Below are 15,055 nucleotides of genomic sequence, written 5' to 3' on the forward strand. Positions count from 1 at the left end.
GCACAATAGCTTAGTAAACCAGGCCCCAAGAAGCCAGAACACTATTTTCAATCAGCTTAATTATTTAACAATATGTAATTTGTGTAGAGGGTGTTAACTGTTCACAGAAGGTATTTGGGGAATATTTCTATTCCTGTTGACATTGAACTTAAGTGTACTTAAAAAAACAATGAGGAGTTTGGTGGCACCTTAAAGACTAACAGATTTATTTGGGCATAAGCTTTCGTGGGTAAAAAAACTACTTCTTCAGATGCAAGAAGTGTACTGTGTTGCTTAGCAAGTGGTTGTCCTAAAAAACGAAAACAAAACCATGCATGCACACACATGCAGGGAAAATTGGTTTGATATTTGTACTATAGTTAATTGTGGATGATGACATAATGTACAAGAATAAAATTTGTTTACATGTGTTTCATGCACATTCCAGCAGAATTGTTGTTCTTGTTTTTGCCTTTACATTATATTATATTGTATTATATTACATTATATTGTAAAGTCCTTTCTTTGTTGAAGTACTGTGGGTTTCGATTTGCATATTGGTTACTGTTTGTCGTTTTGTTTCTTTCTGTTTCCAAGTTAGCTTTAATGTCTTTTGGAGGAGAAATCAATCGTCAACCTGCTTTGTTGTCTTTTTTGTGAGAGAGTGAGGGGAAAAATTATTTTGTGTAAATTCCCATACCTACTTTAAAGAGAGATAGAAAAAGATGAAGAGGACATGTTAAAAAAATCTTAAATGAACATGAAATGAAAGCTCTTGCAGCATGTTTTTATACTTTGAAGATAACTTCTTTATAAACTATCTGAGAGTGCCTTAATGGCCATTTATAGCCCTCCAACAATATAGGCATAAATAGGTGAGGCAGGACTTAGTGGCCCACAGCCTGCATTTTTAACATCCATGGTCCCAATTTTTCTACCCCTAATAGAGATAATCCCATTGTGATATAAGCAAACCGAGGTTAGACAAATATAACCTGGAGCTTGTCTGTTTGTATGAGTTTGTGGAAGACTTGGGGGTGTCATCTGCTACAAAAATAACCCGTGTTGGAAAATTCTGTTACATAAAAACTTTCTGGTGTTTCCCCTCAAAGGGACTAATGCATGATGAATCTGTCATGCCGGTTGACCTCCTGCTCTGCATAAGTGTACTCTCTAGATTTCCTAATCAGTAATCTTCTGTCTGCTCACGCACCTTCACCAGACTAAGGATTGTTGTGGGACAACTGGTGCTAGAAGCAGCTACCTAGAAGCACCATGCTCACACACAGGCACTCTACACGTGAAGTAATTGCAAAGCAGTATTTATTTATGAATGCCACAGGAAACTGATGAGGCTGCTTAATCCTAGACTTTTTTTTTTTTTTTTTTTTGCTATGTAGTTGCTCTGTGCACTAATGTCCTTGAATGTGGCGCTACTGTTGCTGGCTTGCCAGCCCAAAGGAATAGGAAGAAGCATAGAGGGTGACAGACTATATGAAGATGCAAACACAGCAAAGGGAAAAAATCAGACACGACTGGTGGAGCATAATTTCCCCAATTATATTTCTTTGATTCTTTAATGTTTAGAGGTGTTGTACCTAATTGCTTCTTCCGGTAGTCACTTTCCCTACCGTACAATAAATTAATTTACTTCACATGGTGGAGTACAGGAGTAGAGTTGCATTTGTAAGAGAGAGATCTGTAGCAGAAGGGAATATCAGTATGGTAATTGAGAGTGTTACATGGAAAGACGTTTAGAGTGCAGTAGTAAATGCTTATAAAGTTAATAGCCACTTGATTCTCTTCTATTATATAGAGCAAATCACTCTCAAAATCTTTGATGTGCTAAGTGTTTCATAATAATTATGTAGCTGGATGGCATAAATAGGTCTTAAATCTTTAAACAGTAGTTATGATATTCAGAATACATTAGCATGGGAAAGTGACTTGCTTGTGTAAGAAGGTTTTTGTCTTGCTTGCAATATAGCCATGTAATTGCTGCTCTGATGGCTCAAAACCCGCTGCTATGGGAAGAGTAACATGCTGCTTTGCACATTTGCCCATGAATATTTTTGAAAGTCTAATTTGTTTTTCTTTTAGCTATTTTTATACCAGATTCTGCGTGGCTTGGCCTATTGTCATAGGAGGAAGGTGCTACATCGAGACCTGAAACCACAAAATCTACTCATTAATGAGAAAGGAGAACTAAAGCTAGCAGACTTTGGTATGGACTGAAAAAAAATATTTATTATTTTATTTGAGCAGTGTTTTCTTTACTGAGTTACAGTTTTAAGAAAATCTTTGAAATAAACCAAGGTTTGTAAACCTTGTTGAACCTAGAAATCATGTGTGGGTAGGAGTGTTCATGTACACAAACCGTTTGTAAGCATCAGGGAAATTAATCACTGAAAATACACATTCACACCATTTCTGTGTATACCTTTATCCATTCCAAAGGCTACTGAAGCCAATATTGTGTAACTCTGACTAGCTTTATATAGCTGATGAGATCCTGTCTTCATTTTTTTTGCTATTGCTTGTGTTCCCATAAAGGGAAAACGATACATTATTTAAATGAGATCATTAGGCCAGCTCCATGCTGCCAGAGGGTTTCTATGGCAGCTGGGATACCTCCAATGTGGTGCATACTAGGCTGTCACTTGTAGCATGAACTGGCCTGAAAAAATAGATTTTTAAGTCCATTGTGTGCTGGATACCTGTATTGGTCAGCTCAGTGGGGGAAGTCAGCCCACATGGTTTAAAGCTGCTGGAATTTCAGGTTTGCAGCTCATGTCTGACTTTTTGAAAGTCATCCAGATAATTATTTTTGTTTGTTAATCTGTTTTGGGTAAGAGTTTGATTGTTTGACTTCAGCGTTTCTGGTTTGTTGTTGGTTTGTTTGTTTTTTAATTTGTTTCAGCATCCAACCTGAACTATGCCTCATCTTACGGCTCTTTCTGTGCCTCATATATGGGATACGGTGATAAGTGTCATAGTTCTTTGTATATTCTGTCTGCCAGCCACTCCAGTTTTAAGCATCATCTGTTAGTAGTTTTGTTACCACTCACTTTTATCTAGGAAGGACCTTTATACCTGCATTATGCTCTTTTATTTGATATTTTAAATTAAGTTAAATAATTTTTTCTCTCCAATATGCAACACCACATGTGTTCACGCCTCATTGGTTTGTTTTATTTATTTATCCCACAGGAATTGTACCATGTTTTCAGAATAAAATACTTTATATTCAGTTACAGCTCAATCCCCCTGCCCCCGACACACTTTCTCTGGCCATGGCAGCAGACCTGTATAAGGCTTCGTCTATACCACGCAGCTTTTAGCAACACAGCTGTGCCGCTGCAGCCAGGCCACAAAAAGCTGCACAGTGTAGCTGCTGTTTGTTTTGTTGGCAGGAAAAGACAAAAACTTTCACCCCCCACAAGCAGCAGCAGCTTTGTCAGCAGGAGAACGCTCCTGCTGACAAAGTGCTGTTTACACCAGCACTTTTAGTCAGTAAAACTTTTGTCGGTCAGTGGAGGTGGAGGGTGTTTAACACCCCTGAACGACAAAAGTTTTGCCGATGAAGTTCCAGTGTAGACAAAGCCTAATTGAACTGTAATTAATCTTTTATAGGACTAGCTTTCAACTTAGTAGTTAGGACCCCAACCCTACCTTTGTTCCCTTTCTCTGGTTTTCTGATTAAGTCAATTTTCTTAGTCATTTGTGATTTCATCCTTGGACACCAGGAAATATCCCTGTGTATCAATTCCTGTGGTGTTTTTTTTTGAATGAGTGGGAACCAACAGAGAGGATTTCTAGTGATTACAGGCCAAATAATCACCACAGGGCCAAAGAAACTCCGTGAACTTTATCTTGCAGAATTTTCTTACAAATAATTTTGTTAAGATGATGGGGAGGAGCGTTCCCCACCTGGTGAATTGCCTGGTGAATTGTCTGGCCCTTCTAACCCATGGATGTTCTAAGATACTTTGGGAAGTCCGGTGAGCATCTACAGTGGATTGGGGCATTCACATGGATTATATTGCTATTAGCCATTATTCTCCATGTCAGTAAAGCTCCACTAGTGGCCATGTTACCATTGGTTCCTCATCCACACCTGGACGAAAATGCCTCCGAAGGTAGCAGTTGCCAGTAGAGAACAAAATGTTGCCTAAGACAGTGCTGACATGGTCTGGCATTATTACTCTGGGAAGTCCCTTTGGACATGGAGGGAGAGAGCAGTTTTCCTGTGGCTCCACCACTTCACTGCCCAACCACCCCCTCACTCCCAATATCACAGAGTTCCAGATGAGATAGAGCTTAGGGGATTCCATAGACTGAGGTGCAAGATGATGTCACATTGACTCAGTGGGCCCTTCCGCTGATGAAATGTGGGTGATCTCAGCATGTTTTGCTCCTTTTTCCTGCGTCAGTGCTTGAAAGAACAGTGGGCATGATCCAGTCCTATATATTTAAAGGTGAATCACAGTTTTATTGGAAAAATATTGAGCCCTATAAATATATAATTAATTATCCAAATTGGGAGGATAAGAAGTATATTTATCAAGTACGTTATGCTAAACTTGCCTTTTAATAATTCTTCAATTCTATTTAAAAAATTTCTTAAGCAGTTCAGTACTTAACACTGCCACTACCCTATGCCCTTATTCTACAGGAGTTTCTGATAGCTGTGATAGCCTAAAATTTTAATCTGACCTTATTTTTTTTGAGGATGACTCCCCCTCACCACCCCATCACTATAAGAAGGGAAGGGGGCAGCCTTTGGAGTGATACTGTAGATCTGTGATTTCTCCCTGGTTGAGGTCCTTAACTGAGCCATTACCCAGGGAGAAATGCTTTGGGACAGCCAGCCATTTTAAAATTCTTAATTTACATGCTGATTTGATGTGGTTCTGCCAGATTGGGGTGTCAGTCATTCTCAAGGGCTAGATTGCTCTCAGTTGATTTATATCCCCAAACAGACAAAAATATATTTACATTGATGATAATTGAAATGTATAAAAGCAAGAAAAATGCTGCTTGAAAAGTTATTAGGGTTTGATTTAAGGATATTTACTTTGTATTTTTTGTTATATGATATTGACAGTTTGTGTTTTTTAACAGTTATAAAGCTTTAACTTTTTGAATCTCAGTGTCTGGTGTCATTAAATAATTGTCTAACCCCTCCAATGGGTGAGTCCCTTCATTTCCTGCAACAGTGAAAAGTTAAATCCATAAAAACAAAAATAAAAAAGCATAAAAATAAACATCAATATTGTCCATCAAAATGATAACAAAAAATTAAAATGAAATTTTGCCCAGCCTAATTATAACAATATTTTACATTTATTTCAAAAGTGAAACACTTTTTAAAAAATGTTTGGTTGCTGAGTAATAATATCCGGATCTATCACATCACTTACAAAACAGAAGCACTTAAAAGTAAGGAAATGAATAATTAAGACCATTGTAAATCTTGCATTGCCCACGTGATAAGTAAGTTATTCTCAAGTATACAGTAATGCATATTTCATAACAACACAAAACTTTCACTCTGAAAGAATGGTATTCCTTTTGGATAAGAACTAACTGGTGTCGTGAATGGTCAGTATGATTTCATTCATTTTTAAGATGCTTGCAATAAGGTCACTGCTTTGCACCATTTAGCCCTGCTTCAGACTAAAAATGAGGAAGCCAAGAAAGCAGAAGCACAAACAAAAGCAAATAGATGTACACAATATTTTAATTGAGGGAAATGGTAGATACCATTCCAGAAAAAACACATTATATTTTTATTTTTATGAAGGTTTGGCTAGAGCGAAGTCTGTTCCTACAAAGACCTACTCCAATGAAGTTGTCACATTATGGTACAGGCCACCTGATGTTCTCCTTGGATCTTCCGAATATTCAACTCAAATTGACATGTGGTATGTTTGTTTTGGTCAGATTTTAATTTTTGTTCATACTCAAGTTGATGTGTTATAATTGTCCGTTAATTCTTGTAACTGAGTATAACAGCTCCCTCAAAATTTCAGACAACTTCTATAGGGTTACGTTTAAGATATGATAAATAAAATTGCTGATAAAGAAAGTTGCTAACAATGCATCAATTGTGCTATTCAATATTTAAATCCAGTTTGACATGATGGCATTATTATATTATATTGATTAAATATTTATTTTAAATGTCTAGTTTATCAGTTGTTCCCTTTGCTTTGTGCATGTGTGTGTTTTGGAAGGAAAAGATATTATCTATGTACTGCAGAGGTTTTGTTCAGCACTTGTGAACTTTTTGGCTGTTTTTTTTTTTTTTCTTCATTTACATCAGTATTTCCAATAGAGGTACATAGTTAATGGCAAATTGATATAGCAATTTTTTTAACCTGATAAATCACAAAGATATTGAGCAGCTGAATGTTTTAAAGGGTAAGTTTTTTGTTTATTTTTTACTTACTTATTCATCTTCCCTTTCCTTTGCCTTTATAAAGGGGTGTTGGATGCATATTTTTCGAAATGGCATCTGGAAGACCTCTCTTTCCTGGTTCAACTGTTGAAGATGAACTGCACTTAATTTTCAGACTTTTGGGTAAATTGAGTATTGTTACCAATAATATTACACTTATAGATTTACTTCACCATTCTAAGAGAGGGTTTCTGAAAAATAATTTGTAACTATAAGGTACAGAGCAGATCCTTCTTCTATAAAGAGGGAATGAATTTTGAAGTTGCATTTAGATGAAGATGAATAAATACAATGTTACTCATTTTGTACAAGATTGAGTCTGTACATTTTAAACAAAATGACTGAAGTTGTAAAACATTCCTTCCTTTTCCATTGTGGCATGTTACAGGGCCCCAATGCTTAAAATTTATTTCTAAGTCTTGCCTATAATTAATATAACTTGTATAGATTTAATTTCTTTTGATTTAAACACAGGAACTCCTTCTCAAGAAACATGGCCAGGCATTTCTTCCAATGACGAATTTAGGAACTACAACTTTCCCAAATACAAACCACAGCCTCTAATCAACCATGCACCAAGGTATTTTATGTTTCATTACTAGAATTTCTACTTGTACAGTGGCTGCTATATTTGTGTCCACACACCTATTTTTACACAAGAACCAGTTTCCGTGTGTACTGTGCTGTTACATGTTAACTATATGTCCCTTAAAAGATCACATGTCAAACTGTTTTACTGTAGGCTGAAGTTAATGGTATCTAGCAGAGTTCATTAATTTGAGATTTAGCACTACTGAGTTCCTGATTACTTGGAGCACTGTAAATCCAAACACTGAGACTCAATAGTGGCATATATAACTATAAGTGTTATTTATTATGTCTACATAGTAGGACTATTCACACTGCACCTACTAAATTCCCAAAATCCCATCCCATCATGTAGTAGGATTATTGTAAAATCTGAGAAGAATTCTTTGATGCAGTCTCTTCTGTGGCGATTCTAAAGCCCTGGTTAGGAATTTGAAGGGTCTGTATCTAGTACATTTCAAGTATCATTGCCATAACTGAACTTTTCAGCAAAGCCAAACACATGATGAAGCATGTTCCTTTTGATTGTAAAGAAACATAGTTTAGCACTCTTACCCTCCTATCCAATCAGTGAGTTTAGGTTTTAAAAGCTATTGGGAAACCATAAAATTGCTCACATCAGATGACCTTGTCAGCCTGTTGAGTCACAGTCCAAGGGTCAGGGTCCTTCTCTATCTCCCCACTGATTTATCGTCAGTAAATTCTACAACTCGTGTTTACAGTCAGTCTTTTGAGATGTCGGGATATCTTTATGTATGTACATATGTATAAACACAAACACCCAGAAGATGTTCAGGTGTAAGTATTGCTTTAATTTTTAATTAAATTACATTTTGTTTTCAAGTGGGATATCATCTTATGAAATCCACTCCATTCTAACTTTGCACTTGTGAATATTGCTCACTAAACTATTTGGTGTTTTTTGTTATTTCTAGGCTAGACTCCGAAGGAATTGAATTGATAGCAAAGTTCCTTCAGGTAAGATGCTTTCCATGTTTTATCTTTTGTAAAATGTATTTTTAGATTCCTTTTTAAAGGCTCAAATCCACAAAATCAGTTACATCATATATGCAGTTGAAGTTTGAGTAGGGCATTAAGTACAGTTGATAACAGGTTCACTGTGTGATGGCTAAGGCTAAGATTTTTTCAAGGTTACTTTTAGGAAAAGTCACGAACAGGTCACAGGCAATAAACAAAAATTCACAGAGCCCGTGACCTGTCCGTTACTTTACTAAAAATAACCAGGGGTAGGGCTAGGTACGGGGGAGGAATGGAGTCCTATGGGGGGGAGGACAGAGACTGACAGGCTGAGCCCCCCCCCACCATGGCAGAGGGTACAGCCCCAACTCCAGTGGCTGCGGGGCGGGGCACAGCCATGGGGGAGACACAGCCCTTGCTTCAGAAATTGCCCAGCTGCGGGGAACGGGTGCGTAGCCTGACTGCGGCCCCAGCCAAGTCCTGGCTGCAGCAGCAGGAGCACACGGTCCTGGGAAGCTGCAGCCTCCGGGGCTGGGGCGCACAGCCCCGGCTGCAGCCCCCGCCAAGCCTGGGATGCCGCAGGGCTGGGGCGTGCAGCCCCCGCCAAACCCGGGAAGCTGCAGGGCTGGGGCGCGCTGCTCCCGCCAAGCTGGGATGCCATGGGGCTGGGGCGCACGGCTCCAGCTGCAGCCCCTGGAGTAATCTACAGCGCTGGGGCTGCAGGGTCCTTGTTCCAGCCAGCACCTGTTGCAGGGAAGGAATACACAGTCCCGCGTCCTCCTCCTGAATCCCTAGAGGTCACGGAGGTCCAGCAAAGTCATGGAATCTGTGACTGCCGTGACCTCTGTGACTAAATCATAGCCTTAGTGATGGCTAACTGAGTGGGTTGAATTCCCCCTAGGAATTCAGGGATTGTTCTCTAATTTTAGATGGCCACATTTTTGTTTTCCTGGCTTTTTATAAAATAAAATGTAATCCATAGCTGAATTCTCACTACATTTGTTAATAATTAAAGCTGAATTCAGCAAACCTAGGCTTGTAGCACATAGTGAACAGCAAAATGAGCCAAGGAGAGAAGAAGGTTAAGATACTCAAGAATCAGACTAAAGTCTTAAAAAGTAGAATGTAAAAAGAGAGCATTTAGGTACAGTAATTTTATTATAGGTATGAATTTAATAAGTATGGTTCTGGCTAACAAGTGCTCTTTACGGTTAGGCTTTGCCTTTCTGTGTTCAGGCAGGAAATTGGGCTGTATGTGTTTCCTTTCCACACTGGAAGTCATTTTAGAAGTAAGCTGAGTCCTAGGGATTATTAGGCTGAGGAATCTGCCCCAAATTATTGGTTGTATGGTGGGAGCCCTGTAACCCAAATATGGACCCAGTTAAATGCGTGGTATGTGAGATGAGTTGAGCATATTCTGCCTCTACTTAGTATAAAATTCAGAAAGTTGCAGCCTGCTGCTTAAAAGCCACCCCAGTATCTGTCTTTTATTCAGCTGTGTACCCTGAGCAAACATTGCCTGAAGCTCGTGCCTGAAGTTTGTTCTTGCATGCTCAACATGTTTTATTAGTGAAATAAACTCATCATTATCTTTGGGGTCCAAAAATGCAAACACAAAACCAGTTGAGTACACTGTTATGGATCAGGAGTTTGTGTGAAATCCTCTTTAATAGAAAGTGCCACAGCGTAATGCATAGTGTTGTGAAATCTTTTTTAAAATCTAAGAGTGCAAGAGAGATCTCATTTCATTTCAGCTCAATATGAGCATATACAAATAGCCCAATTTCAATCTTTTCATTAATTGTCACTAGAAAAACTGTAAGGAAAGCAAAATTATATTTTTGATTCAATCTTTTGTGTTAACAGTATGAATCTAAGAAAAGAGTTTCGGCAGAAGAGGCCATGAAACACGCATACTTCAGAAGTCTAGGAACAAGGGTACATGCTTTGCCTGAAAGTAAGAGAAATAAAAAAGTAGTAATGTGCCATTGACCTTGGTTGATAATATCTTTATTTTATTAACAGTAGCATGATGCATTATCTGTGATTAAACTCTAAAAATACCAAAGATCTTTTGAAATGGTGCATAGGTATTTAAACAGATAAAAGTATGTTACATCACAAGATGGGTAACTTTTTTGGGCAAAACTCTCAAAGACAAATCAACAGCATAAATTCATAATATAATGGATTTTCTATTTACTTGAGTTGTTAAAGATATTTTTGATTGTTTGCATAGAAGAGAAATATCTTTTATAATGAGTAGATTTGTGAGTTAGACTTTTGTGTGTCTTGTTTTTACTTGCAGGGTGCCCACTTCATAAAGAAAACTCATGAGATACCAAGGCACATTAGTGGGTTCAAGATATTTATCAGCATTTTAGGGAAGGTAGTTTATCTACTCCAGATGAGGATGCGCTTTTTCCAGATTTATACTGGTGTAACTGAGAATAGAATTTCGTCAATAAAATTTAATCACATTTGAGTGCAACCTTCATTTTCTTTTATTGTTACAGGTGTCTCAATATTCAGTCTGAAAGAGATTCAGTTGCAGAAAGACCCTGGCTTTCGAAATTCCTCGTACCCTGAGACAGGTATGGAAACATTCATCATGGTATTTCTCATGTTTTCAATTTAGAGTGCTGTGTTAGATGCACTATAAACTGAAAATAATGTGTAAAAAATTATTTTTGTGAATATATGGAAATTATTTATTCAGATTCATAAAATACATATACAGTTAAACATACAAAAACAAATGAGTTTTACTTGAGATGGGAGGGGACAAGTAGAGGGGACAAGTAGCATGAAACCAGCACTTAAAAACAGTCACTTTTTGACTGCTGAATAACTTATCTGATACACAATGGAAGGAGCACCAAATATATCGCGTCAAAGGACAGAGAATACACTGGACTGCATTAGCAAGAGATTTAATATAGGATCCGATATTACAGCAAAGGACACTTACAGAAACACATCTCAGGAGAGTGCCGTAACAGTGTGTGTTGTAAGAATGCTTCAGTTTCTTAACAGAATTCATGTTATGTTTTAGCACATGGGAAGAACAGAAGGCAGAGCATGCTTTTCTAAGGTGGTAATGCAGTTTCAAGCCCAAGAGTATCTCATCAATCAAGGACTCAGAACTGAAGTTTCTTTCGGTGGACTTGGAATCTCAGTTTGTCTACACTGTCCTCTTCGCAGTGGAGTCTTTTATTTCCAACATGCAGATTATGTTTTTATATTTGTTGTCACAGTGTGACAATTTTTTGTACAGTTGGTTTTAAGGTCTCCTCTGCCATTAGAGCCAGTAGGTTACAGCTGTTGATGTAACTGTAGCTGCAATTTTTGTGCAGAACTGAGAAACACAGTGCATTATTTATTGCGGAATCATTGCTGCTAAACAACTACTGTCTGTATAGTTAACACAACAGTTGAATGCCTAAAAAATTTGCAATGGCTTTAGAATATGTGAATGCATCTGTTTCTCTTCATAAACTGTTTTACTGCTGCAGTTTTGTATTTTTTAAACTGCAGTGTTTCCTGGAATGTAAACATAGCTTTGCTTGACTATAGGTGAATCATCTTTAACGCTCTAAGTTCATAGCACTTAATTCCTTATTTAACATTGGCAATACAGTAGATGAAATATTATAAAGCACATTCGTTTCTTATTAAGAGAGTTGATTCAAACAAGTGAATGGTTATCTATTATTTGCTCTCAGATCTTATATCAGTTACAGGTAAAGGAGATGGGATGATACATTTTGTCAGGATTTACTCTGATTGAAGATATTTGCACATTATTGTGCATATGGCTCCTCCTGATGCAATGACTTTTTTACCTGGTTTTTAACCTAGTTAGAAATATAAATAGTAAAAAGATCATTCATGTACATTATGCCCTGTTTTTCTTTTGAAACTATCTTTGTCTTTACAAGAGAACAGGATGACTAATTACAAGAGCATGGGAATAATGTCCCATTTCCACCCCCCTCTTGTTGCTCCCTCTTTATGACATTATTCACTTGAAATCAACTGGAAAGATGCAAGTACATACTTGATAAGAACTCACTATATACTGGAGACATTTGAAAACATGGGAACTTAGAGGGTTTTTAAGATCTTAGATGTTATCTGTTTACCAGAGATAGTAAACATGTTACTACTATGCTTATGCATCTCAGTGAGTATCATAAGTACACCCTTGGTAATAGTAACAGTATTTTTAAGCATTTGTGTTCACCTTTATGAACCTATTTGTTTAGTGCATCTTAAAGAGACTGTAAATCTTTATTGGTATATTTTGAAATGGTCATGTAAATCTTTGGCTGGTATATCATGAATATAGTCATAGATAACTTAATTTTTTCCTGACATTCACTGTAAAACATTCAGGGGTCCTACCATTTCGGTTCAGGAAATCTTGTAGTTTATTGTTATTTAACAGTATTAAGTGAATTTTTGTATATTTCATTTTAACTTTATTTGTGAATAGTGATTGTGGCATGTTTGGGAGCATTTTATTAATATTTCTTGATGCTGGTAAATTTAATTGGGATTTTTTTTTTTTATTTTCTGGAAGAGACAAACTCACGTGTAATGGTGAATATTGGACCACTACTGCTTTTCAGCATTTGTAAACTGGTTTTATGTTAAAGAAATCCTGTAGGCCTAACAAACTGCTGTTGTTTCTAACTGACAGACCTGTATTAATATTGTACTTTTGAAAGTATAAATATTATATGGAATTCCTTGGTTTTGTTTTGAAGTTTATAATTACAAAGGCTCTGTGTTGTTAAAATATGGATTTGGTGAACTGCAGTTTTTTGGGGGAGGAGTTAGTACATTTTTAGCCAGCTCCATACCGAGCAGGACTGATTGATTCTAAACTTAGCTTATCACTAACTCTCATAACATTGAAGCAGTAGCAGTGGCATCAGCCGGACTCTTCAATCCTAGAAGGGATTTTACAAGGCAAAATGACCTCATTGTAATTACCGAGTGCCCAATTCTTCAGTTAAAACAAACGTCCCACAGATGTCAGGTAGGCTTTTTGCCTAAGACTCAGGGTCCAGTGCATATATGTGCCTTCCATTGATATCAGTGGGTGAGCTCTACGTACGTCCAAGGGCAGAATTTGCCTGTGAGGAAGAACTGAAAAGATTGTCCCTAGGTAACTTATATTTTTGTACATTCAGTATTGAAATCTGATACAGACTGAAATGTATTAGAAACTTTGCAGGAAAAAAGACAAGTATCATATATCTCCTAAGATAGATATCAGAAGAAACCGTCTAGTTTTGTACATACAAATTAAACAAGATTTGGAATAAAATGCTCAGTGGAGATAGTAAGAATTAACATTAATAAGACTCTAACATTTTAATTATGCATAGATTACAATCATAAGACTAGTAAGTCAAAATTTGGCATTCTTTAAATGATGCAAGGGTAAGAACTTTTTATCAGTAAAATGTTTATATAACTAAGTTTGGAAGCTTCTTGTGGAGTCACAGCTGGCACCTCCATAATTAAGGATGAGTCGTTTTCCACTCAAAGCAGGAATTCAATCTCTTGCTTACGTATGAAAAATACTGTGTATCCTCCATAAAATCACTGCAGTTACTTGGAGTATAGAACAATTTTTCTGAGAATTTACAAGTGAATCCATTAAATATTTTAGGAGTAAAAAATAGGTTCTCTAAGAAATTTAGTATTTGGTGTCAGGCTTTTTTTATTTTTTGGCCCAAATGATGTTGTTAACAAAATGATTCAGATTCTTTAAATTGTCCATATAGTTTAAACTCACTGACATATGATGCATAGGCTAGATTTGAAAGGTTTTATTTAGAGTTAATAGGTATTTTTTCCTGTTCTTCATTGTTAAAATTTCTGCTTAAGCAGGAGCTGAAGAATGTTGTGGTACAGGGAATTCCATGGAAGAACTGCCTGTTTTTCAGAATGGCTGCCATCTCCAATTGTGTTTGATGGGATTGAAGCCAGAGGCTCCCTCAGGTGGCCATTTTGAAAAGGGCATTTCTTTTTCATTGTTCTCAATGGGACTTTTGTTCCTCTTTGCCCGCTGGCAGCCTCGGGCACCACCATCTTCATAAGAGCATCTTGGCTTCATGCTCTTTAAGAACAATGGGAGAAGGAGGCCATTTTGAAAGAGGGCAGTTTTTCATGAGTTTCTCTGAAGATTTTATGCACCAGCCTCTGCTGCAAGATGAATTTTCAGTTATGAAAAAATGGCCATTAATTATAAATATTTATTTTCAAAAGCAACCTGTTGCAACAGGTCTGCTCAACAGAGAAGGTGTGCATGTTTTGGGGCACATGCAGGGAAAGGTGAGATTTATGACATAGGGGAAAATGTACGTGTGTGTGTACGCGCAGATGTGAGAATGTAGAGAGACCTGGAGAGTGCAGGGGATAAGAGGGGGAGGAGAATTTGGGATGTATGAGCTGGGAAACACAGGAAGGTGCAGAAAGGGAATTTGCAAGACAGGAAGGGTACAGTTCAGCTACTTTGCACTGCTCTAGTGAAACAATGCATTTGTAAATCCAATTTAACTGGCCAGTATACTTTGGCTGTTTTGTTCTGCACTACAGTGGCATAAAGCTGCCAGGGTTTCTTTTTGAATTGGCCTATAGAAGTTAAAATTTAAAAAGGTATTTAAAGTATTGACATACTCCACAACTACAGATCATTAGACACATGATAGCATCCTTTTTGAGTTTCTTATTTAGAATTTATGTATGAAAGTTGTAATTAAAAAAACAAACAAACAGGAAATTCCCAGACAAAAAAAATGTTAAGATAGAGTTAAGAGTGAGTACATTATCAGTAATTTAGGGCAAAGTGTATTACAGGTATGTTGTAATCATTCCAAAATCAAGTATTATAAATCCAGAAAATTCAGAGTTAGGCTTAAAAGAAATCCAAACCAGTTCAGGTATGGAAATACTGAAAGGGCATGCAAACTACCTTAAGTTTTCTCTGTAGTGATACCATGGGGGAGAAGAAAAATCTAATGTGTCTGT

At 37.1% G+C, this 15,055-nt stretch overlaps 1 protein-coding gene across 1 annotated transcript in view; it reads left to right on the plus strand.

Moving 5' to 3' along the window:
- The window catches only part of CDK17 (cyclin dependent kinase 17), a 185,991-nt gene extending 173,232 nt beyond the window's left edge, over positions 1–12,759 (plus strand). Inside the window, exons 10-17 of the mRNA XM_077831986.1 lie at positions 2,080–2,203; positions 5,786–5,906; positions 6,468–6,565; positions 6,917–7,022; positions 7,966–8,008; positions 9,875–9,965; positions 10,525–10,602; positions 11,064–12,759. Coding sequence (XP_077688112.1) covers positions 2,080–2,203; positions 5,786–5,906; positions 6,468–6,565; positions 6,917–7,022; positions 7,966–8,008; positions 9,875–9,965; positions 10,525–10,602; positions 11,064–11,101 — 699 coding nt within the window. The 3' untranslated portion in view covers positions 11,102–12,759. The remainder of the gene's footprint in view (positions 1–2,079; positions 2,204–5,785; positions 5,907–6,467; positions 6,566–6,916; positions 7,023–7,965; positions 8,009–9,874; positions 9,966–10,524; positions 10,603–11,063) is intronic.
- The last annotated feature ends 2,296 nt before the right edge of the window (positions 12,760–15,055 follow it).

The sequence above is a fragment of the Eretmochelys imbricata genome, chromosome 1 (assembly GCF_965152235.1).
Source record: "Eretmochelys imbricata isolate rEreImb1 chromosome 1, rEreImb1.hap1, whole genome shotgun sequence".
Taxonomy (NCBI): domain Eukaryota; kingdom Metazoa; phylum Chordata; order Testudines; family Cheloniidae; genus Eretmochelys; species Eretmochelys imbricata.